This window comes from Pelodiscus sinensis, chromosome 12 (assembly GCF_049634645.1).
Source record: "Pelodiscus sinensis isolate JC-2024 chromosome 12, ASM4963464v1, whole genome shotgun sequence".
Classification (NCBI taxonomy): Eukaryota; Metazoa; Chordata; order Testudines; family Trionychidae; genus Pelodiscus; species Pelodiscus sinensis.
Genome location: NC_134722.1, coordinates 8,231,977 through 8,256,680, shown reverse-complemented (window position 1 = coordinate 8,256,680; position 24,704 = coordinate 8,231,977). Strand labels below are relative to the sequence as shown.

The window sequence follows — 24,704 nt, the reverse complement described above, 5'->3', positions numbered from 1 at the left end:
GCTGTTGTGCTTAGTAGATGCTTCCTGAGTTCCATAGTCCATGTTGTTAGTAGGGATGTAAGAGATACCTAGCCTAGGCTTATCGGGTAGTCAATCGCGTACTCGACTACTCTATTTGCATTCCTTCCTATTCTCCACCCTCCCAAGGACCAGCTGTTCTGGGGGTGGCTTGCAGGCAGGGACCAGAGCTCGCCAGTCACCTGATCATATCATCAGGCCTCCACTGTCCACCCACCCTGTCCCTGTAATTCCTGGCCAGGCTCTGCCTGTCTCCTGCCCGGCCCACACGGTGCCTGGGTACCGCTACCTGTGCACGGTGAGCAAGCACATGCCGTAGTTCCCTCAAGCCACTAGAGACTGGCAGGGAAGGAGAGGGAGAGGAGAGGATGATGGTAAAATGAAATGCACAGGGAAGCCACGTCTCAAATGAAACTCACCCACGGGCTGCCCCTTGCCGGACTTGCCCAGCATGTTTCACTGCCATTGGGGATGGTCGCGAACAGGAGCTAGTCAAGGCATGGCAGGTGGGAAAGCGACCAGGGCTGCCCAGTGCTGGGCTAGCACCCTGTGATGTAGTGGGGGTGCTGTCTGCTCTGTAACCCGGGATTACTCTGTGCTGTAATGTGATTCCCACTGACTCACCCACATGTGTTGGCCCAGACACCTAGTCTCAGCTTGAGCAGATAACAAGGCTCTTCCCAGAGGCAGAGACAAAGGAAGGGAGGCGGAGGCGGCCACCTGGATAGGCGGCAGGGTCTGGGAGCAAGGCAGTGGCTGGCTGGGAAACATGAAGGGAACAGACTAAGCTTAGTGCTGAGGATTGAGGGGGTCGATGGACCCCCTAACCCAAGGGGTTTGAGGCATCCTGGCCCTGACTCCTGTAGCTACATCACATCTGTGTTGTGCTGTATCCTGGAGAAGCAGTAAACCCTCTCTATTCTACTGGCTGGTGGAGTCTGTTCTGGCTGCCATGGGGGTTCAGGATCAGGGGGAATCCCAACGCGTTGTCACACACCCAACAACTGAAGCCCGGGGAGGTGGAGCTCAGTGACCAGTCAAGCTTGGCACTCCCAGGCTGGGCTCAGGAAGATGCAGGCGCACTGCACCGGTGGTGCTCCATTGGTGGGTCTCCTGTGGCAAGCCGGGCCGATGCACCTTCTATGTCAAGTGGTGCAGGTGTTTCTAGACCTGTGAGCAGTAGAGTAGGTTCTGATAGGGTTCAGAGGCAAGGAGTTTTACCCTTATTTCCTAATCCCAAAAACTAAGGAAGAGCTTCATCCCATAGTGGACCTCAGAACTCAACACTTTCATACAGAAGGTGAGGTTCAGAATAGTAACACTAGCTTCCATTATTCCTTCTCTCGATCAAGGAGACTGGTACACTGCCTTCACTCTAAAGGATGTTTATTTTCATATTTCAGTTACCCCAACCCACAAACGTTTCCTTCACTTTACCATTGGACAGTACTATTATTAGTTTGCGGTGCTCCCCTTTGGCCCCTCTACTGCCCCCAAGGTTTTCATAAAGTGCATGGGAATGGTGGCAATCTTTCTGAGAAAACGCTGGGTCCAGGTTTTCTCCTACATGGACAACTGGCTTATCAGAGGTACTTCCCACGCCAGGTCCTAGAATACATGGCACTGGTGAGGGCCACTTTCCTATACCTGGGACTCATGCTGAACAAGACCAACTCCACCTGTGTCCCTACACAGAGATTAGAGTTTGTGGGAGCTCTGTTGGATGCCATGACAGCTATGGCCTCACTCCTTAGAGCTTGCTTTCTTGCTATAAGGCCGTGGTCACCAACAGGTCGATCGCGAGCTACTGGTCGCTCGTGAGGCCTCGACCAGTCGCTTGCAAGGCATCCTGTCTGCCCCGCCCCCATTTCCCTCCCACCCTCGAGAAGCTCCACTACCTACCTCAAGGAGGGATGAGTAAGCCCCGCGGGAGGAGCGCAGGGGGTTTCTCAGCGCGCGCGCGTGGGGGAGGGGGCTGGCCCTGGGGCAGGCGTGCACGTGGGGCTTTCCTGTGCGGGGGGGGGGGGGGCTGGCGCTGGGACAAGCGCGCATGGGGCTTCCCTGTGCGGGCAGGGGCCAGCCCCTTGGGCAGGTGCGCGCGCAGGGCTTCCGTGCGTGGGGCGGTTGGCGCCAGGGCAAGCGCGTGCAGGGTTTCCTTTCGCCAGGGAGCCGGCCCCCGGGGCAGGCACGTGTCCGCGGGGCTTCCCTTGCGGAGGGGGTGCGGTTGGCACCGGGACAAGCGCGTGCGGGGCTTCCCTGCGCCGGGAGGGGGGGTCGGCCCCCTGGGCAGGCGTGCACGAATTCCTTGCGCCGGGAGGGGGGGGAACGGACGGTTGGTCCCTGGGCAGGCGTGCGCGGGGTTTCCCTGCGCGGGTGGGGGGGGTAAACTTCCTGCGCAGGTGCGCGCACGCGAGGCTTCTCTACGTGGAGGGGGGCGTTCGGGGCTTCCCTGCGCTGCGTGGGGTCGGCCCTGGGGCAGGCACGGGCTGGTTTCCCTGGGGGAGGGGAGAATCCTGGGAGGAGGGAGATGCAGGGGACTCTCTGCCCCCACTGGCACCCCACTCCCCAGCCACAGAACGCTGTCCCCACTCCCCTGGTCCCAGCCACAGAACTCTGTCCCCATTCCTGTCCCCACTCCCCAAACTCTGTCCCTATTCCCGTTCCCACTCCCGAACTCTGTCCCCACTGGCACCCTGTCCCCACCTACAGAACCCTGTCCCCACTGGCACTCTGTCCCCTGCTGCAGAACCCTGTCCTCTGCCCTCCCAGCACCCTGTTCCCTCTCCCCTGCCCCTAGCCGCAGAACTCTGTCCCTACAAAATGTATAATTATAAATGCTTCATTTTAGATTTAAATATCATGAATAAAAAACAGACCATTTATTTCATAACTATAAACACCTGATTTTAATTGTATGTATCGCATAATTTAAAAATAAACTGTTTATCAGAGTGTGTAAGTAAGGGCTGGGGATAGCAAGTGACGGACAGGAGGAGAATAGAGAGGGCGGGGCTTCAAGGAAGGGGCGGGGCGGTAGATCTTCCCCTGTTCTGAGATTTAAAAAGTGATCTTGGGTGTAAAAAGGTTGGAGACCACTGCTGTAAGGGATATTCTATGCCTCTGTTCCTCACCTATCACTATAGCCAGAAACTGCTTGAGACCATTTGGCCACCTGGGGGCATGTATGTACTTCATGCATATGCCAGACTGAGATTACGTCTCCTGCAAGCTTGGTTTGCCCAAGTGTACTACCCAGCCTGCTTCCCCTTGGACATGTTGGTCACCATTCTCTCTCTCTCTCTCTCTCTCTCTCTCTCTCTCTCTCTTCCTCCCCCCCTCTCCCTTCCCACCCCCCCCCCCCCATGCCATGCATACCCTGACCTGGTGGCTATAGAAGCAGATAGTCTGTCATGGGGTGTCATTCACCAGACTGAACCCATTGGTTCAGCTGGTAACAGATGCTTTGGATATGGGATGGGGAGCACATGTTGGAGAACTCAGGATGCAAGGTACGTGGTCTCAGCCAGAGTTGTTGTTGCACATAATCATAGAATCATAGGGCTGAATGAGACCTCAGGTGGTCATCAAGTCCAACCCCCTGCCCAAAGCAGGACCAACCCCAACTAAATCATCCTAGCCAGGGCTTTGAGCATTGGCCTGCTAATCCCAGGGTTGTGAGTTCAGTCCGTGAGATCATTTAGTGATCTGGGGTAAATCTGTCAGGGATGGTACTTGGTCCTGCCATGAGGGCAGGGGACTGGACTCAATGACCTCACAAGGTCCCTTCCAGTTCTACAAGATAGGTATATTTCCATATAGAGAGGCAGCAGGGGAGGAGAGAGGCACAATGGGAAATAATACAAGTGGGGACTGAAGCAGTCTCCACTTGCATCACTTCTGTGATTCTGCTTTTGAAGTGTACAAGAGGTCCTGCAGTGCCTCCGCCTTTGAAATGTGCAAGAGCCCCAGTAGTACTCAGAAGGCCGTCCCGTGGTCCTTACTGGGCTTCTGTTTTTGAACTGTAGCAAGAGCCCAGTGAGAGCTCTTGCTACAGTTCAAAGGTGGAGATGCCCTTAAAGACTAATTGAATAGTCGATGGAAACCCCTTTGACTATTTGATTAATCTAAATTTAACATCCCTAGTTCTCGCAAGACTCATGGGCCCACTGTTTGAGCTGTAGGCAATGTGCTCCTGGCTCCCAGTCCCATTCCTGGGGAACCCCTTTTCCCCCTATGCTGCAGCCTCTATGGAGGCAGCAGCGTGGTGGGAGGGGGGGAGCTCCCTGCAGACAGAGGCTGCTATGGCATCCTACCCAGAAGTCTCTGTCTGCTCTGATATCCCACCTAGGCTTATCGGTTAATTGTTTAAACGACTCTACGTGAACATCCCTAGCAAGCAGGAGGCTGCTCCAGCATGCCGGGTCCACTGCGGATGGGGAATGCTCCAGCCTGATTGGAGTAGTGCCCATCTCCCCCTTTTAAACAGTTAACTAGTTAAACATAGTGTTTAACTGGTTAACTGATTATGTGGGATTTTACATCTCTACACTGCATTACCAGCACCAGTTTGAGCATTAAGTATTTAAAGAAAAAACTTTACTTCTAAAAAGTTTGTGAAGGCAGGGGACTGGACTTGATGATCTGTCAAGGTTCCTTCCAGTTCTAGTATTCGATAATCACTCCACCTTCAAACCAGTTCTCCCCTCCCTCTTCCAATGGTCTTAGGTAGCTGAGGTTTAAAGCACTACTTCATCCTGTTTCAAGCAATAGTGGGATGTGATATATATCAAGTAAACATTGCTATAAGAAAAATCTAAGGAAAGGGATTCCATGAGCATAGTATTAATACTAGTTTTGTCCTGTTAATCCTAATAAAAAAACAGTGCCTTTAGATCTTGATCATTCTTCTGTTGGAACCAGTGGATGTTTTTTCATTCATGGCATTAGAGAGCACTGACGGGCTCATAATGTATTTATATAGAGTTTTGGTAGATAGGGAGGGAAGAGTGTATTGTACAGTAATTCCTCATTTAACACTATATATGCGTTTCTGAAAATGTTTGTGCTAAGCAAAAACGTGCTATGCGGGGTCAATTTTCCCATTAAAAATAATGGAAAAGGTTGGGGTTCCATTTTAGGTGGTGGTGGCAAAGTCAGTTTTTTGTTTGTGCTGTGTCGTCAATGTCAGCATTAGATATCTAGCAACACAAGATATCTAGCAACACAAGTTGCCACGGTTTGTTAAAACACAAAGATAAACATGTGAGTGAGCAGAGGAGTGCTGTGACCACCCGAATTCATCCGTTCAGGCACATTACCACGGTTTTCATCAACTTATACTGCCACGCGAAGTAGTTCACTACTTGATTATTTTCGTGTTATTTCGGGCACGGTTGTGTTTGAAAAACGTTCCCTTAAAAAAATTGTGCTATTGCGAAAACATGTTAAGTGGGCATGTGTTAAATGAGTAATTACTGTATGTGAGAATGATTGTGTCATTTGAATAGCAGCTTTTTCAACTCTATTGTTAGGTTTTTTTTATTTTGCAGGACTGCACCTAAAAAGTCTCATAAAAACATAAATTAGATTCAGCATATCTTTTTGTTAAGAACATAATGGAGAGGTGTTAAATGCAGTTTTTAAGTGTAGTAGACCTACCCAAGAGCTATGGCCCAATTAGTTGAAATACCTTTTAAGAATTCTGTTCTTGAGATGTTAAGTGAATCCTTTGAGTGTTGAATAGATATGTAGCAGCTGCTTAAAGAATCCTTAAAGGATGTATTGTTTTCATAGTGTCCTATGTTGATCTTTTACTTTATGGCTGTTGTGTAAAGTGTTGGGGGGTGGGGAGGGCCGGCAGGAGCCTGTAGGCATGGGGAGCCTTAAAAGTTTGTTCCCTGCTCGCATTGATTCCTGCCTGCTTCCCCCCTTTGCTGCTGCCTCTAATCCCTCCCAATTTAAAATTTCAGTGGTTACACAATTATATAATAAAACACATTTTAACATTCCTAGTGGAGAGTGTATTCTGCAGCTTCTAGTAAGCTGGGAGCTGTGGCTATAGGGAGAGTCAGCGGCAAATAGCTGGGAGTTGCATGGAGAGCCACTCTGGCCTCTCTTTGCAGAGCTAAAGCAGATGTCCTCCATGTGCTGCCTATTACAATGCAACCTTTGATTTTACAGATGAAATATACACATTTTCAACTCTCAGATAACTTTGTGTAATAGAACTTCAGACTTGGATATGTACATTTCCATATGGCCAAAAGAACATTTACCTTTAGCAAAAGGTAGGCATTGGTACCATTGCTGTTGTCCATCTGGGTTTTCTGAGGGAGAGTTTGTGACCAACTGCTATGTAACATTGCCATTAAAAGTTACTAAGTACACCACCTTTTTTGCCATTAATGACCCTTATCAACAATTTCTGTGGCTACTTTATCTGCTGATCAATGTTCCCTCTAACATTTTCTATCCTTGGGTGGGATGAATTTTCTTTTGGGCGTGATGAAATTTCTTATGTGCAACTCCAATTTAGAGGTAGTGTGTGGATGTGCACTACCAATACAAACAAAACACACACACATATTTTAAGCAATCCATATGTGTGGAAGAAAATATATTAAAACAGGACACCCGTGTCTAGTTGCTATGAGGTTACTGTTTGTGCCTACAAAGCTGCTATACAAAGCCATCTTCCACTCCATGAAGAGTAGAAGCCCCAAAACAAATTAACACATGGCTTTAGGGTTTGTAGACAGATGCATGTTTCAAAGAGCTTGCAAATAAGGTTTCATCTTATAAAACTAACATCACACCTAGTACTTGCTACTTCTGACTCAGAGATAGAACTCTACCTCATAGTAAAGATCTGGCCTTAATGCAATATAGTTTACCACATATTAATTAGTAACACAGGATTTTAAAAAAATTATTAAGTTCAGAATTTTAGATATCTGCAATGCTCCAAAAAACTGTTAAAATCTTTTTCTTTCTTATCTTAAGCCTTTAACACCTATTTAAACTTTGTTTGAAATCAATCATGCATGTGTCTGTATCCGAAAAAACTTAAAAAATAACGAAGGTGCTAAGACTGTTATTTTTAAAGTTTTTTCAATTATGCAAATGTCCTCCAGGCACTCAACACTCCCCATGCAGCCTGCTTCCCCATCCCCAACCTAGCTAGCCAGAGAGGACTTCAGCAAGCAAACTGCTCCCTACCTCTTCCTCGCTGCACAGATGCCAGCACCCACTCACCCTCCTCTTTTCTCCCACCTACCCCATCCAGTCAGCCCCTTACCTTTCCTTTCCCAGCCCAGGAGGGTTGAAGAGACTGCTGGGTTTCTGCCTCCATCTCTCTCTGGGCAGATGAGACTCTTCAGACTCCCCTCCTCTCTACTCCCACCCTCCCCCTAGCTAGTTAATTACTCCCTCCCTCGCACTCTCCGCCCCCTTCCCCGCCACTTAATCCTTGCTTATCTTGCCTGTTTATCTGGTCTGCTTATCTGTTCTGGTAGCTCTTCAGTTCAAGCAGTTCAGCTCCATTTAGCTGCTGCTTACAGATGTCCCACTCCCATAGGTCAGCTGAGCTCCCTGCCTGTGCGGGAGCTTTGAACCTCTGAGCGGGGCTCTTAAAATAGCTATGCAGCCGTGTAGTCATGCATCTTAAAGGGAACTTAGCTGTGTATTGTATCCTTTTATATTTCCAGACATTGAAAACTAGTTTCTTTCAATCATCTACCTATTTCCTTAGTTTATTTAAAGTTTCATATTATATTTTAATAACCTGCACTGTGCCAACTATCTTACTTCTCATCTGAATATCTTGTAGGCACCATTCAACTAGTTCCTCTTCCTGACCCATGGTCTAAACCAGTGTTTCTCAACCTGTGGTATGCGTACCCTTAGGGGTACACAAGAGAAGTCTGGGAAGGTACCTCAACACAAGTGAAATTTGGCAAAAAGTGTTAGGGATTTTGCCCTGCCAAGGAGATCAGCGAGGGGGCAGCAGCATGTGCCTGTGAAATTGAACGTTTGGAGCCTTATGCCTGGACATTAACAGCCACTCTGTGTATGCAATCCAGCACTTGGCGGAAAAAGCACATGGCAGTGGCAGCTCTGTTGAGATCCAGGGCAGTTCTAAGTTGGGGGGCAGGTTTGGGCGGGGAGAAAAAAAATCACTTCCAAGGCCGCCTCTCCTAGTTCACCTGAGTTTTTCCTCTCCAGCAGCCTCCTTGGGGTGCTCCAGCAGGGAGGGCGGCTGACCCTGGAGATGTGCATTACTCTCCACCCCCGCCAGCAGCTCAGTACAATGCATCCCGATCACCCCTTCCTTGTTGCACTGTGGAGAGGAGCTAAAAGGCGGTTAAGTGGCACAATAAGCTTTGCTCCATAGGATCCCTCCGCATCAGTGGCATGGTGGGGGAGTCAGTTGCCTCCGGGTGCCACGCTAGAGGGGCACCGGGCTGGGGTGGGAGTGCACAGCCCCTTGCGGTGAGTCCAGCGCTAGCAGGCCACTTGCTGTATGCAGACAAGCTGCCGAGGCAGGGCCGGGTGGTGGGAGTGAGCACTTCAAAGGTAGGGTTACCATACGTCTGCTGTGTGGCTCTGGGGAGAGGACGGGGATTGGGTTAGAGCGGGGACCTGGGGCGGCCTTTCTCTGGGGAAGGGGTGTGTGCATTGGGGCACCTGGCTCTAGGGGATTTTATTTATTTTTTTATAAAAGGTAAGAAACACTGGTCTGCACTACCAACTTATGTCAGTATAAGTACATTGGTCAGCGTAGATAGCACTATGTCAATGGAAGGCTTCTCCCATCAACATAGGTAATGCCTCTCAAGGAGGTGGAGTACCTAAGCCAATAGGAGACGCTCTTCCATTGGCATAGAGACTGTCTTCATGAAGTGCTACAGTGATGCAGCTTTAGTGCTGTATATCTACACAGTTCTTAAGGGCTTTTCTCCGCTATAGCTGGGATGGACAATGTTGCAGTCAATCCACCAAGGGTCAGTTTATTGGGTCTAGTAAAGATTCACTAAATCGACCACCGATGACTCAGATGTTGACTCAGGGACTCCACTGGACTAAGATGGGTAAGGGGAGTTGATGGAAGAGTTTCTCCCATCAACCCTGCGTTGTGTAGATCATGGGGGTAAGTAGGTCTAAGCAAGGTTGCCTTGAGTTAGTTTACTAGCATGACTCGAAGTTCTTATGTTGATTTCCGCTGCCTAGTGTAGACCTGCCCTAAGTCTATAAATAATATTGGACTCCACACTGAGCCAGTGAAACCTAATTTGTTAGACATTTCTGTCGTGATTTCCTGTCATTACTATGTGAATTTTCTGCCAATTCTAAATCAATCATTTTTTACCATCAACACCTGTTTGTAGTGATGGGGGCCTTCTCTAGAATGTCAGTATACACTGAAGTTCCAGTTACCAATGGTGGGAATTTTAAAGAAAAGCATTGTTGTAGACAGGACTATGAAAATTAAGTAACTTGCTCAGGTCAACAGAAAAGAATGTGAAAGTGCAGGGGTACAATGTTAGTTTTAGTTTTATTTCCCATTGTCATGAATAGACCTTTAAAGTGTCACTGCTCTTTTTAAAATTATTTATCTTGAATTTCCTAATGAGATATAGTGTAAATCCTCATATAACAGTATGTCTCTTCTTTTTTTCAGTATATCTTTGGGGAGTTCAGCCCTGATGAGTTTAAACAGTTCTTTGTGACACCTCGATGCTCTGTTGAGGTAAGAACTATTTTTCACTGTTTTACCTGAAGATGTGATGCATACTGTTTTTACACAAATGTACTACATTTATTAGTATATAATTAAAATTGCAAAAATGTTCTTATTTTTAACCTGCAAATTAACAAAATTCAGTTTACTGTAGAGCTCCCTTGAATGTAATTTCAGTTTGCATTCATGTTGATCACACATGGGTCACTCCTGCTGTTCTTTTCCTGTCCAGATATGACAGCTATAATCCTTACTAAGCCATGGTCTCTTGTTCAGTCCTTACTCAACTCATGTGTCACTGTCTGAAATGTGGAGAGAAGGATCCTGGCTGTTTGTTTCTTGCTGGAATATCAGCAGTTGTGATGGTTGAGTGAAGGAATTAGAAAAGACTCAATTTCCTCAATGAAACCAGCATTTCCTCTCCTTAATTAGCTTTTCGGCAATGGATGTTGCAGCAACTTTCTCAGCAATACTACTGTTTGTAGGTGAGATCCCAGGTCTCTTGAGCTGAAGAGAAAATAGTGCTCTCCCTAGAAGTAATGCTCTCCCTATAGTGCCTAATGTGGCCCTCTACCTCCTGATAGCTTCTGTCCAGAGTAGACCTCATATTTTGTACTTTTGGACTCATATGGCAGTTATCACTGGAGAATGGAAGGACCACTGAGTCCTATGGGAAGGAACAAGATCCTCCAAGATCTCTGTATGACCAGACCTGAGTTAAAGGTCATGGTGATGAGGGACAAAATTATGAAGGAGTGGTAAATATTTTAAGTTTACACTTTCTTCCTCTGACTTTCCTCTTGCCCCTCCAAACACCCTCAACTGCTTGTATATGGGAGGAAAATGCCCTTCCTCAAAATGAAATGTTAGCTTTATTTTCTGTGTTTTACTAAGGTTCTAATGTACTAGTTGGATTTTGAGGATCTTTGTAGCATATAGAAGTTCCTTACCATATTCCACATGTTCATGAGTACCTAGTTAGCAACACCTGATAACTTCTCATACTGGTTGCATAAAGGAATGTGACAGATATTAGAAGAACAGGATGAGGAATAATAGGTTGAAAGAGGGCATGCAAGCGGTGGGGGGGGACAAAAAGGGGAGGCGGGGTCAACATAAAGAGAACTTAGCACTTAGAGACTTCCTGCCTTTGTGAGTAAGTTAAATCTATATACAAATATTTCTACTGCTGACAAACTAGAGAAAATGAATGTTTGCTGAATTCACAAAAATAAGAGCTTGTGGGATTTTTTTATAACACAACTTTAGATTAAAATATAGTTTCCACAGCCTAGAAGAATACCAGCCTGAAGTGATGAATGTTTCTCTTCTGTGAAGACTGGGCAGGAGTACAAAACATTTGTTACTGTTCAGTTCTTTCTGGTCTAATCTATTACTACTTCTGCCTTAGAGCACAGTGGTAGGAACAACATTCCTGTATCCTTGGGAGTCTACTTGAGGATATAAAGACCAAAGCAGGGTTGGGGAACTTGCAGGACCTGGCCCTCGAGGCTTGTTCCCAACCCGTGCCCCCAGCAGAGTGAGGGCAGGTGCCCCGAGCCTCTCAGACAGGATCAAGGCAAGCTGCAGGCTGCATTTGGCCTGTTGGCTCTGCCTGGCAGTGGGGAGGAAACTGCTCTGGGAACAGCACCACAGGGAAACTGTCTCTGCACTCGCTTACAGGCACCACTCCTGTCATGCCCCCACTGGCTGGGAATGGCAGTCAGTAGGAGGAGTGGAGGGGGGAAAGCGGCAGTGCCTGCTAACACAGGGAGCTATGGCGCCACCTGTGCACTGTCCCTCCTTCCCCCCTTCTGAGAGCTGCGTCCGGTAGGAGCCCCAATCCCCTTCCCAGACCCCGCATCCCCAGTCTGTTCCTGCACCTACCTACTGCCAAGACCTTGCACTGCCGGTCTGCTCCCCAGCAGCTTCTCCCACACACTAAACGCCTCTTTTTTTGGTCCCACCTCAGAGCTGAGAGGGCTCCAGAAAAATCTATTAGCAGTGGGCCCCCAGAAGAGTTACTTTGGCCCTGACCTGGCTACGCCTGACCTGAGCGTCTATGCCCTCCGCCCCTATTTCCCCACATGGGGTTGGGAGATTGTGAGGAATGAGGTTTTGAGGGTTTTTCCCTCCTTTTCTCTTGGGGTCCAGGTCAGTGAGGTTTTTTCTTTTCTTGTTTCTCACATGTGTGGCTCTGACTAATTTTTCTGTGGATCAGTTGCCCTGGACACACACAAATTTCCCTGCCCCAGGAATAAAGGGAAATATGCAGTGTCTTTTGCTACAAGCTACTTGTGAAGTTGAGTCATGCACATGATTGATATTTTGGGGCAGAGTATCAGGACCTTCTTGGCTTCTCTCCTCAAACCTCTTAGTTGGAGATGAGAGCTTCTCTAAAGCTATAAAACAGCAATACTCACCTTCAGGGATACTAGGGGCCATGCCCCCTGCTCGCTATGCTCAGTAACCCCTCTCTCTGGTGGTAGGCAGCCCTGGTCTGCCCTGGCTCTCCCCACTTCGGCCACCAGGGTGGGGGTGTGATCTGGATTGAGGCCATGGTTGGCCCAGCTCTCTCCCCTATCAGGGGGTTGGGCCGGGCAAAGGCTGGCTTGGCTTCCCTCCAGCCACTGCGGGGTAGGGCTGGGCTGAGGCTGTGGCTGGCCTGGCCCCCTCTCTCTGGCAGGGAGAGGGAAGGGAGTGTGGTGCCCGGCACTCTCCCTCTGGCAAAGAAGGAGGAGGCCACACAGCTCCCATGTGCTCCCCCCCCCCCCCCCCAGTAACGCAGCACATGTCCTGTGTGACTCCCCTCCCTGCACCCAAGCCCCTGTGGCTCCTCCGAGTTCCTGAGCCCCCACAAGACTGCGCAGCTCCCACGCTTCCCCACTTCCCCCCCCACCAAGCCTCCGTGGCTCCTGTATCCCCTTCCCCCTCCCCCTACCCAAGCACCTGTGCTTTCTGCATGCCCCCTCCACCCACCTGAGTCCCTGCAAGGCTGTGTGGCTTCTGCCCGGCTCCCACTGAAAAAGTATGAGACTATCCTCTAAGGACTTTAGCCAAAGTAGGAGCAGAAATGATCATCAAGGCTTCTGTGATGTACCAGAAGCCTTATTTTAGTGATTACCTTGTAGTTCGCATGATTTGCAGGATCCACTTATGATGAAACTGTGATTTTGTCAGTTACTTGGAGTAATAAGCAATACATATTCTATTAGGATAGAGGAAACTGGTGGACAGAGTTGCCCAATGGAGCAATGGTGAAGAAGCTTAAGTGCTGTGTATTGTGGAAGCAATCCCAATTAGTGATAAGTGTCCTTTATCAGCTGCTTTGAACCCTCTCATTGTGTCACTTCTCTCCTGCATATCACTATATGCCTTCTCCACTCATCCCAGGAAATTAAAGATGATATTCCAGTTTTAAGGTACCCTAATTTTATTGAAAATCAAGTTACCCTAATAGAAACTAAGGATGGGTGTGTTTGCTATTCAGTATTGGAGTCATAGCATAATTTCCTGGGGCTTGTAGTACAGTATCGTGAATGATTTCAAACTACTGGTGGCATGTAATGAGGAAAAGAAAATGCCAGGAATAATTTAGAATGGATTTTGTAATTAAAAAAAAAAAATCTTCTTGTTTCTAAATGAACTGTTTCATTTTCTTAAACCACTTTTGAAAATAGTGACAAGATAAAAAGCATTAACCACAAACCTTATTGTAAATCACAGATGAACATAGACTTTTGCAAAGCAAATCTGTGTTGTCTTGATCATGGAAGGAATGTTGGTTGAGCGTGGTTGAGCTACAGAAATGCAGTAAAACTGAAATCTTTCAGCTCTTCATTGAGAATTATGACTAGCACCATGATTCAACTTGGATTCTTTTGGTAATATAGAGATGACTTTTCACACTTGAGTGCATAGAGTTAGGTACCTAAATCTGTCAGATTTCTAACGACAGATTTGAGTGCAGCTTCAGATACTTAAATCAACACTTGTGAGCCCAGGCTCTTAAATATATTTTAGACACTAAGTTTGAAGATTTAGATATAGCAGTTACTTTATGAAAATCTTCATCCTATCTTGAACAACGTGGAACATTGCCTTCAAAGGGTAGCTACATCAGATACTTTGATGTAAATTTAATATCGTATATATATACACACACACAGTAGCCCAGTGTCTGTGTGTCTGTAACGCTGACGCACGCAGCCACGCCCACTGTCTGTGTACGTCAGCGCCCCGCCCCCTTCCCCTATGGCCGGGGCCCAGCTGAGCTGCGCTCGTGCTGCTCTGCTCAGCTGGGTCCTGGCCGGAGAAGGGGGGGGGGGGGGCGCCAATGTACACGGCCAGGGGGTGGGGCCCTGTACATCACCGCCCCCCTTTCCCTCTCGCCGTGGCAGCTGGACTGAGTGTTGCGTGCTCAGCTGGGCCGCTGTGGGGGAGGAGGGGCGGGGCGGTGACATATACGGCCGGGGGCGGGGCTGTGTACGTCTCTGCCCCCCCCTTCCCATCCCCTGCCGGGGCCCGGCTAAGCAGTACAGCACTCAGCCCAGCTGCCACGGCTGGAGGAGAAGGGGGCAGGGTGGTGATGTACACGGCCAGGGGGCTGAGCTGTGTACATCACCGCCTCCCCTTCCCCTCCCGCTGTGGCGCTCAACTGAGTGCTGCGCCCCTCAGCCGGGCTGCTGGGGGAGCCAGCAGCGCAAGGGGCCATTTGGTATCCCCTATGGCGGAAGGGGGCGGGGTGGTGATGTACATAGCCCCGCCCTCTCGCTGTGTAGGGCCCCTCCCTGGCCCCCTTTCTCCCTCACGGCAGCCCGGCTGAGCAGGCAGCACTTGGCTGAGTGCCACGGCGGGAGGGAAGGGGAAAAGGAAGGGGGGCAGGGAGAGACGGAGGGGAGAGAGAGGCAGGAGGAGGAGGAGAAGAGAAAGGGAGAGTGAGAGGCAGGAGGGGGAGAAGAGAAAGAAAGAGATGGAGAGAGAGGCAGGAGGCAGAGGAGAACTGAGAGAGAGGGGGAGGCAGTAGGAGAGGGAGAGAGCTAGCTCAGGAGAGAGAACCTGAAAATCCTGTCTTATGACGGGCTAATTGGCTAGTTTTTAATATGAGTGAAACTTTATAAACTTTGACTGGGGAAAGAATTTGAACAGCTTCTTATGCTTTATCCATTTATATTTGTTATTCCACCGAGTCTTATTTTTACTCAAGGTGTGTAGAAAGAGTGGGTATATATTTTTGTTTTCTGTTTTGTTAATCTGCATACTGTTTTCTATTATACTTTTTTTATCTTCCATTTCTCCACCCATTTATTCTCTCTTCTGTCCAAATAGTGATGTCTGTATTCTTAAAAAGTAATTTCTCAAACATGAATAGCTCATTAGGAATACAGAAATGTTCTCATTTTTTATTATACAGTTACTGTATCTAAAATTTTACATATTTGTTTACAGAAAACTGAAAGGTTAGATTAAATAGAGAAGTGTTTGAGATAATCCATTAGCATTTAGGACAATGGTACCAGTTATCTGCATAACAGCATGTCCTGTGTTTTCAGTGGCAAACTTGAAGGCTTTGATTGCTTTTATTGAAAGGGGAGAGGACATGGGCACAGGCTGGGAAGGATGAGACAGCTAGTCTACACAGCATATATTGATTCAAACAAAGGAATCATAGAATCCTACAACTGGAACGGACCTTGAGAGGTCATCGAGTCCAATCCCCTGCCCTCACTGCAGGACCAAGGACTGTCTAGATCAGTGATCTCCAACCATTTTTAACCATGAGATCGCTTTTTGAATATAAACGCAATCCGGGATTCACCTCAAACCCAAACACTCTTGCCCCGCCTCCTTCCTGCCCCTTCTCCAAGGCCCTGGCCTTGCTCATGCATCCTCCCTCCCTCTCCCACCCTCACTCACATTTATCAGGCTGGGAGTAGAGGGTGGGGATGCAAGGGAAGGGGATGCAGTCTCTGATCTTGGGCTAAAGGATTTGGATTGTGGCAGGAGTTCTCAGCAGAGCCTGAGGCAGGGAGTTGAGGTGCAGGCTCTGGGAGGGAGTTTAGGTGCAGGGGGACTCAGGGCGGAGGTTTGGGGTGCAGGAGGGGTTCAGGACTGAGGTTTGGAATGCAGGCTACAGCTGGGCACCATTTACCACAGGTGGCTTCCAGGTGGTGATACGGGGACTAAGGTAGGCTCACCCGTCCCTTGGCCGTGCACCAGTCCCAAAAGCAACCAGCAAACTCTCTCCATCCCTGCCTTCCTCTTCTCTGTGGAGAATGGGGTACAGGGTGGAGGGAGAGGCATCCTGACTTCAGCACCCCCTCCTCTTCTTCTTATGCCCTGCACAGCAAGCAAGAGGCTCCTGGGATTGGTGGGCAACTCCAAGACACAGGGCAGGAGCAGCACGGCAGTACTTAGAGGGGCAGATAAACCTGTCAGGATCACCTGTCAAATCTTCCAAGATCTACCAGTAGATCCTGATCTACTAGTTGGTGACCACTGGTCTAGATCATTCCTGACAGGTGTCTGTCTAACTTGCTCTTAAATGTCTCCAGTGATGATGATTCCACAGCCTTCCCCCCAGGCAACTTATTCTACCCTGACAGGTGGAAGTTTTTCTTCATTTCCAACCTAAACCTTCCTTGCTGCAATTTAAGCCCATTGCTTCTTGTCCTATCCTCAGAGGCCAAGAAGAACAATTTTTCTCTCTCCTCCTTATAACACCCTTCTAGATACATGAAAACCGCTATGATGTCCCCTGTCAGTCTTCTCTTTTCCAAGCTAAACAAGCCCAATTCTTTCAGCTTTCCTTCATAGGTCATGTTTTCTAGATCTTTCATCATTTTTGTTGTACTTCTCTGGACCTTCTCCGATTTCTCCACATCTTTCTTGAAACGTGGTGCCCAGAACTGGACACAATACTCCAATTGAGACCTAATCAGTGCATAGTAGAGCGGAAGAGTGATTCCTCGTGTCTTGCTCACAATGCTCCTGTTAATGCATCCCAGAATTGTTTGGTTTTTTTGCAACAGTATCACTCGGTTGATTCATGTTTAACTTGTTGACCACTGTGACCCCTAAATCCCTTTCTGCAGTACTCCTTCCTAGACAATCCCTTCCCATTCTGTGTGTGAGAAACTGATTGTTCCTTCCGAAGTGGAGTATTTTGCATTTGTCCTTGTTAAAGTTCATCCTATTTACCTCAGACCATTTCTCTAGTTTGTCAAGATCATTTGGAATTATGACCCTATCCTCCAAATCACTTGCTTGAAGCCTATCAAAGAAAGCTATTAGATTGATTTGACATGGATTTGTTCTTTACAAATCCATGCTGGCTGTTACCCTATCACGTTATTATTTTCCAGATTTTTGCAGATGGATTCCTTAATTACTTGCTCCATTATTGTCCCTGACACAGAAGTTAAACTGGCCTGTAGTTTCCTGGGTGGTTCTTATTTTCCTTTTATAGATGGGCACTGTATGTGGTTTGAAACAAGAACTTATTTAGATGATCTGTGCCCTGATGTGTTAGTTTCTCAACAGATATCTGGATAGTTGAAGTTCTCCATCACCACTAAATCCTGCGCTTTGAATGGTTTTGTTTAAAAAAAGCCTCATTTACCTCTTCTGCTTGAGTAGGTGGTCTGTAGTAGACCCCTAGCACAACATCACCCTTATTTTTTTTATCCCTTTTAACCTAACTTAGAAACTCTGAACAATGAACAAGTCTATCTTCTATGTCCATTTCCTCCTCAGTCCAAGTGTATTCATTTTTAATATATGGCAACACCTCCTCCCTTTTTTTCCCTGCCTATCCTTTGTGAGCAAGCTGTACCCTTCCATACCAAACTTCCAGTTGTGTGTATTATCCCAGCATGTCTCTCTGATACCAACTTTTTCATAGGTGTATTTCTTTATTAGTGCTTCAACTTCTTCCTGCTTATTCCCCATACTACTTGCATTTGTATGAACGCATGTGAAATTGACAAATCAAATTTTAGAACAGAGTGGGAGTGAGGGGGGAAAAGGTAAGTTTCTGTGAGGTAATGACATAGGGGTGATAATAGAGGAAGTTTCTGTGAGGTAATGACATTAGGAGTGATAATTGGGGAAGCTATCTTTGTAATGGGTGAGATAATTAGAGTCTTTGTTTCAACCCATACATAAAGTGTCAAATTTAAGCATGAATGACAGTTCTGAAGCTTCTCGTTGAAGTCTGGAGTTAAAATCTCTTTGAAGCAATATGCATGTTTTAAGGTCATTAAGTGAATGATCAGTCTGGCTGAAATGGCAGTCAACAGCTTTCTCTCTGTGAGTCTTATGTCTGTTTTGTGTGCATTGATTCTTTGGCGAAGTGTCTGAGACATTTGTCCAATGTCGGACACTTTAGGTACATGTCAGTTTCACATGCATTCACTTTTTTTGATTGTATCACTTTGGTATATATGGTTGTGCTGATTTTCTTCCACATATTGATCTGAGGAAGTGGGTCTGGCCCACAAAAGCTCATCACCTAATAAACCATCTTGTTAGTCTTTAAAGTGCTACATAGTTTCTGTCTTTTGTTTCAGTTACACCAGACTAACACGGCTGCATCTCTATCACTCTTCTGCTTTAGGCGGTGATTCCTTATCTGCTGTATGCAGAACAGCATAATGGCTCTTTTGAGAGAGTTGGGAGGAGGGGTGGAGCACTGCCTGTTGCCAGATATATATCTGCTTGTTTAAATAGTTTAGATTTGGTTTGCTTTTACAGCCTAGTACAGTTTGAACCCTTACAGGGAGGATCAGGGAACAGGTGTACAAATAATGAAATGAAAATGCATCTAGAAAAAAAAGAAAAAAAAAATCAGATCTACAATAGAGCCTTTACCCCCTTTTTAAACTATCCTAGCTAGCCCATCACTAGGAAGATGTCTAATACAATACACTTTTAAACATTTTTTTACTAAAGATTTATTTTCTCTGCCACCATTTAGAATATTGCTGAGGCTAAATTTTCAAAGATGAATTGTCACTCGTAGATTCCATGACACAGATTTTACTCAGTAATGGTTTTATCAATTTCAGGATCAGTTCTGTCAGTTGAGTCTTTCTTTGTTCCTTACTCCCCAAAATCTACTTGGCTCCTTAGGGATTCCACCTACTTATCTTTTCCTCCGCCTTTCTGATGCATACTTTTTCTTACGGCAAGTTTTTCCCAAATCTAAAAGATGCTTCACCTCAGTCCCCCAGTGATTTTTTTTTTCTGTCCTCCCTCTTCTTCACTTATCTGAGACCACAAGTGGAGGTAAAATTCCATGGGCTGTGCTTCCAGCCTGGGATGTAATGGTGTAATCGATTAACCGAGAAGCAAAAGTTTGTTGGTTAATGATATAGACTACATGTATGCCCCTCTCACTCCCACCCCCGGCCCTGCCACTAAATTGTTTAGTAAGCTGGCCAGCAGCCCAGAACCGTTTCAGCTTGCACTGGGTCCGGGACCTACCCCTGCTGCAGCTCTGCATTTAAAGTGTATTAGGAGCCAGGTGGGCAGGCAGCCTGGCTCAGTTTCAGCTTGCGCCGGGTCTGGGAGCTCAGACCTCTCCTCCCCCAGACGAGCTGCTGCCACCCTGCGCTGCTGCCTCTGGTTTTTAAAATGGCTCCTTTCACGGACCAGCTCCTGCCTGGCACCCCACGTTGCTGCCTCTGTATCAGCGCAGAGTGGCAGGGGGCTCATCGGGAGTGGGGCTGAAGCACACTGGGTGCTGGCTACACACTGGGAACTGTAGAATAGTCGAGTAACCAAGAAACATTCATGAGGTTAATCAACTATTCATTTAACCAATATTTAACATCCCTACTGCCAGCAGCACATTGAGGTACATCTCATGCATACTGTTAAAGATATCGGGATCCATTTATCAAATTGGTGTAAAGCCACGTAAGTTTGTTAGTTCCTCACTACATCCAGATGAACAAGGGAGCATCATTCATTTTCAGCTTCCTATAAATTTCAACCCTTCTTCAAAAATGATTTGATTCTTTCATTATCTCCAAACTGGATTACTGTACTCACTGTATCTGGGACCAAAGATAAAGGTGATGCAGAAGTTCTAGTTTGTGAAAAATGTGCCAGCTTTCTTTCTCAGGTAACTGTCACTGGTTCTGAGTCTGATTACATTGCCAAGTCAAGACCAATGAGCCTGATCTACAAAGCCAGACCTGGTTATGTTATCAATCAGATCTTTTCCATGAATCTTCAAAACAGCTGTTCTTGTACCATGTAACATGCAGATTACAATGCCCAAGGCAGAATATATGAGAATAGATTAAGATGATCTGATGTGGGATGAACTTTTAGAGGAGAATAAAGTTGACCAACCTCAGAGTACATGACAAAAGCTTTCTGGTCAAGAAAACTTTCCCAGTATTATCAAAATTATGTTACTTTTAAGGCTTATACCCACACACATATACTGCAGCCTCCTATAACCAGAAAAGAGAAAAACAGAAGACTTCATGATTTCCTCACTAAAGAACTTGCTGTGCAGATCTAATGTAGCTGAAAAGCACATGTAATAATAGGATTATGGGTTCTGTGGAAAATCCTAAGATTTGTTTAAGTTGAGCGGGTTTCAAGAGCAATGGGTTCCTGTGCATTTGCAACTGAGGGTATGTCTACGCTACTGACCAGATCAACGAGCAGTGATCAATCCAGCAAGGTGTAGTACTCACTGTGGTAAGTAGCTGAAGTTGCATAACTTAAGTTGATGTCCTCACATTGTGTAGAACAGGCCTCAGAGACCACCAGGAAAGCTTTGTGGAAGAAGCTAAAGAGCATTATGAAATGTAATACCCCATGGAATATACCGGGGGTGGGCAAGAGGCTGCCAACTGGCCGAATCCGGTTTGCGAAGCCACCGGATCTAGCACGCGGCTGCCTCGCTGGGACCCTGAAGCACAGCAGCAGCAGCTGCTTTGAATGTGGCTGCTGTATTCTGGGAGCGAGGAGGGAGGCTTTGTGCTCTGCCCTGCCCTTTAGCAAAATCTCTCAGCTCCCATTGGCCAGTTTCCAACCAATAGCAGCTGAGATATTTTGCTGGCAGCAGGAGCAGCCAAAGAAGCCTCTTCTCTCTCTTCCTCCCCCCACTCCTTCACCCTGCCGAGAGCAGAGCCAAGTAGAGCAGCTTGCAACTGCAGCCTTCAGGTTCCTCCAGGGCTGCTAACTGGGAGCTGCCTAGGTAAGCGCCTCCCAGCCAGACCCTGCCTCTGGCATCCCTACCGTCTCCTTCCCCCCTCCCCTCCCAACTACCTGCCCCAGGCTACCACCCAAACTCTCTGTATGCCTTCCTCCCAGGTTACAGCTCCCTTCCAGACCCTGCACCATCTCCTACATCCCTTACCCAGGCCAAAATTATCTTCTACAACCATACAACCTCCCTAACCCTGCATCCCATTCTGTTGCCCCAGGTCATCACCCAAACCCTCTGAACATGCTTCATCCAGGTCACAACTCCCTCCCAGGCCCTGCACCCCCTTCAGGCCAGAATCCTCTCCTGCACCTATACTCCCTCTTGGACTCTGCACCCCAAGTCTCTGCCCCAGATCACAACCCCCTCCACCTAAACTCCCTCTCAGACTCCACACCCTCTCCTACACCCCAGTCTCCTCCCTAAGCTCCATTCTGCACCCAACCTGTTTCCTAAAATTGCGGAGTGTACGCACCCCCCTTCCCCCCCAAAAAATATTGCCTACCCCTGGAATATACTGTAGGTACAGAGCTCCAGGATATCTTACTCTTTCATGTGAAATAATTGTGGAGTTTATTTATCCTTTCAATTTTTCAGCATACTTGAGACAAATCTGTATATAGGCTCTTTCTTCATGTAAGTAGTGAATGGGTTACATTAGCTCACCAGCTCTATGTAATGAAGACAGCATTTTATACTGAAGTGCTTAATTTTCTATCCGGATAGCAACTATACACTATAGTGGCTCTATTTAGGCTGACAGTACAAAGCTTAAAAGTCTTCATTTTGCTATTGTGAAGAGGACAAGATGATCCAGAATAGCTGCTTTAAATTTCGCTGTATTTTTGTATGTTTGAAACTCTTCAAAGGCAATACTACTTATGGATGAAAAAGAGCGCTGGGAGTCAAAAGGCCTGGGTTCAGTTATGGCTCTGCTACATACTTCAGCTGTGAATGTTTAGCAAACCTCTTACATCTGTGTCCTTTCATTTCCTCATCTGAAAATGGATATTTCCTTTCCTTTAATTCTTAGTATGATTTTGCTATACTTGGAGAATTCTGAAGTGAACTGGAGGACAAACTTGTGATCCCAGGGTTTGTAACTCCAGGTGATAGTAGCCTCATCTGTGATGATGGTAAATCAGTCTCTGTAGAGTGTCAAACTACAGTGTAAGACCGAGGTCACCAACCAGTAGATCGTGATCTACCGGTAGATCTCAGGGGCTCTTAAGAGTAGCTCTTGAGCCCTCTCTGAACTGCGCGCCTGCACAGTACATTTACATTAGATTTCCTCATTTGAGGAGCAGCTACTCACCGAGCAACAACACAGGTGAGTAGCTGCGAGGAATGGTGGGAGCTGGGAGGTTGGGAGGGCTGAAACACCCCAGCCAGCTGACTGTGGCTTTCAGCTGAAAGAGGCTGCCTCACGCTCCAGCTGATCAGCGGCTTCTCCTCTGCGCCTGCCCACGTGGAGCTTGGTGCACCCTGGCTGAGCGTCATGGCCAGCTGGCCGGGCAGTCGCTTCTCTTTGCTCCCACTCGGCTGCCCTGTGCTCAGCCCAGGGAGGCTGCGTCTAGCTCCAGCTGTGCTGGAGCAAGCTTCCCGGGCTGAGTGCAGGGCAGCTGGGCGGGAGCGAAGAGAAGCAGCTTCCCGGCCAGCTGGCCATGGCACTCAGCCAGGGTGCACCAAGCTCCACGTGGGCAGGCACAGAGAGGATGCCGCCCGATCAGCTGGAGCGTGGCGTGTTGCTCTGCACCAGCCCACGTGGAGTGTGGTGCACCCTGGCTGAGCACTTCCAAATGTTGAAAAACCTCTTCCAAATGTTGGAAAAACCTTTAAAAAAAAGCAGCAGTATAAAGATTGGGGATAGCAAGCGATGGAGAGGAGGAGAAAAGAGAGGGCGGGGCTTCAAGGAAGCGGCAGGGCGGTAGATTTTGGCTTGGTCTGTCATTTAAGAAGTGATCTCGGCTGTAAAAAGGTTGGAGACCACTGGTGTAAGAATTAGAATATAGATACAGAAATATAAGTTCAAGACATTATTTTGGAAATTGGATACAAAGGATGAATATTCAGTTATTTTTAAATGATCAAGCTACTTCTAATTAAGTTAACATTAGGGATGTTAAAATGCGTGTACATAAGTAACTGCGTAACAACTTGAATATTTCAGCGGTAGTCTGCTCCCCAAGAGCTGGTGCATGGAGGGAGCCAAGTTTTTTTGCTCAGCCAGCATGTACTGGGAGCCTGCCTAACTGTGAACTTAACTGTTTATAGGGATACACTTTCACATCCCTAGTTAATAGAATATCCCTAATAATAGAAAATGTTACTTTTAAAGAGCTGTTTTGCTTATCAGTAATATATTTTTTTTCTTTACAGCTTCCTCCGTACAATGATACAGTTTCTTGTGGTATTAAATCCACAGGTGAGCTTCATGATGGTAAGAAATTATTCTTTTTTTTTTTCAGGCTTTTTTTTCAGGTTGTGAGGCTTTCCCCATTATGTTCTATTGTAGTACAGATTGACTATAAATTAGTCCAGTTCAGGTTGATTAGCATGTTTATGCGCATGTGTTTGGCAGGCTGCTTTTTCAACTTGCTAGCTCATTGAAATTTATAAGAATATTTGTGACACTTGTTTTAATATTTTTCTAGCTAACTCTATTAGTATGTGCACTACTCCACTTACAGTAGTTTGTGTTGTAAAAGTTCCATTAAAACTTTTGTGTTGAAACTTTTAGAGTTCAGTAGAAAAAATTGCTTAGGGCTAGAACTTAGTATGGAGCTCTTAATCAAGGAGCAACTAAAATAATAGCTTGAATACCACCTAACAATCTGTGGATTTTGACTGCCTCCTCTGTAAATGTTTCAGCACAGTATTTTTTGGCACTTGCAGCTGAAGATAACTTTCAGAGCATTGTTCTGCTCAGTGTTCAGCATGACATTCTGTCTCTGAGTAGCTCAGCTGTTTTCCTGGAAAGTCCTTTTTTGGACAGAGGAAATATGACAATGTACAAATATGACAATGTACAAATGTATTACAGAGCTCTGATTTAAAGCATTAATCGTCTCTCTTCCCTCTCCTCCCCTCGCTGACATGCATACTGTTTTCCCACACCTTAAAATGGAAGAGCATTCCTGGTTTCATAAAGATTTCGTATTTATATGTAGCACCTTCTATCTGAGAACCTCAGTTCTTTATAATAGTCTGCACAATACTTTTACAAAGTAGATAACTCAGGCATAAAACAGCAGCATTTAAAGTAATTACAGAGAAGTTGAGGCTTGCCTAAAGGTATTTGGGAAGCTTGTGGCAAAACTGGAAATACAACCCAGACCTCCTTTTAGATAAAAAATATCTTGATGTTTAAATATGGCAGATCATTAGTGCAGCATTGGAATGGCCATTAAAATCTTGTAAAATAAGAAACGCACAAGATAACATTAGGGAAAGCATGAACATGTCCAGGTAAAAGTCATGGGCCATAATTTTCAGATTTTGGCGAACATACTTAGATACCTGAACAGAGATTCATGGTACCTAACTAATCTTTTCAGTGGTGCTGAGCAACAGTTCCCATGTAAAATCAATGGAAATTGTGAGTGCTTATCACCTTTGAAATTCTGTGATTTTTTTTCAGGCCTAAGTATGGGATTAATTGCTTGACTTTAAACATATGAGTCTGAAACAGGGATGATGGCTTTTTGTATGATTTAG

At 46.6% G+C, this 24,704-nt stretch overlaps 1 protein-coding gene across 4 annotated transcripts in view; it reads left to right on the top strand.

Moving 5' to 3' along the window:
* Window positions 1–24,704, top strand: part of USP10 (ubiquitin specific peptidase 10) — an 89,876-nt gene that overhangs the window by 19,611 nt on the left and 45,561 nt on the right. For 2 of the 4 annotated variants that reach the window (XM_075939978.1, XM_075939976.1), the window contains exons 2-3: window positions 9,698–9,766; window positions 23,367–23,412. In XM_075939978.1, coding sequence (XP_075796093.1) covers window positions 9,698–9,766; window positions 23,367–23,412 — 115 coding nt within the window. Of the gene's footprint in view, window positions 1–9,697; window positions 9,767–23,366; window positions 23,428–24,704 lie in introns of all 4 variants that reach the window. The other 2 variants (XM_075939977.1, XM_075939975.1) reach the window with 1 other exon arrangement.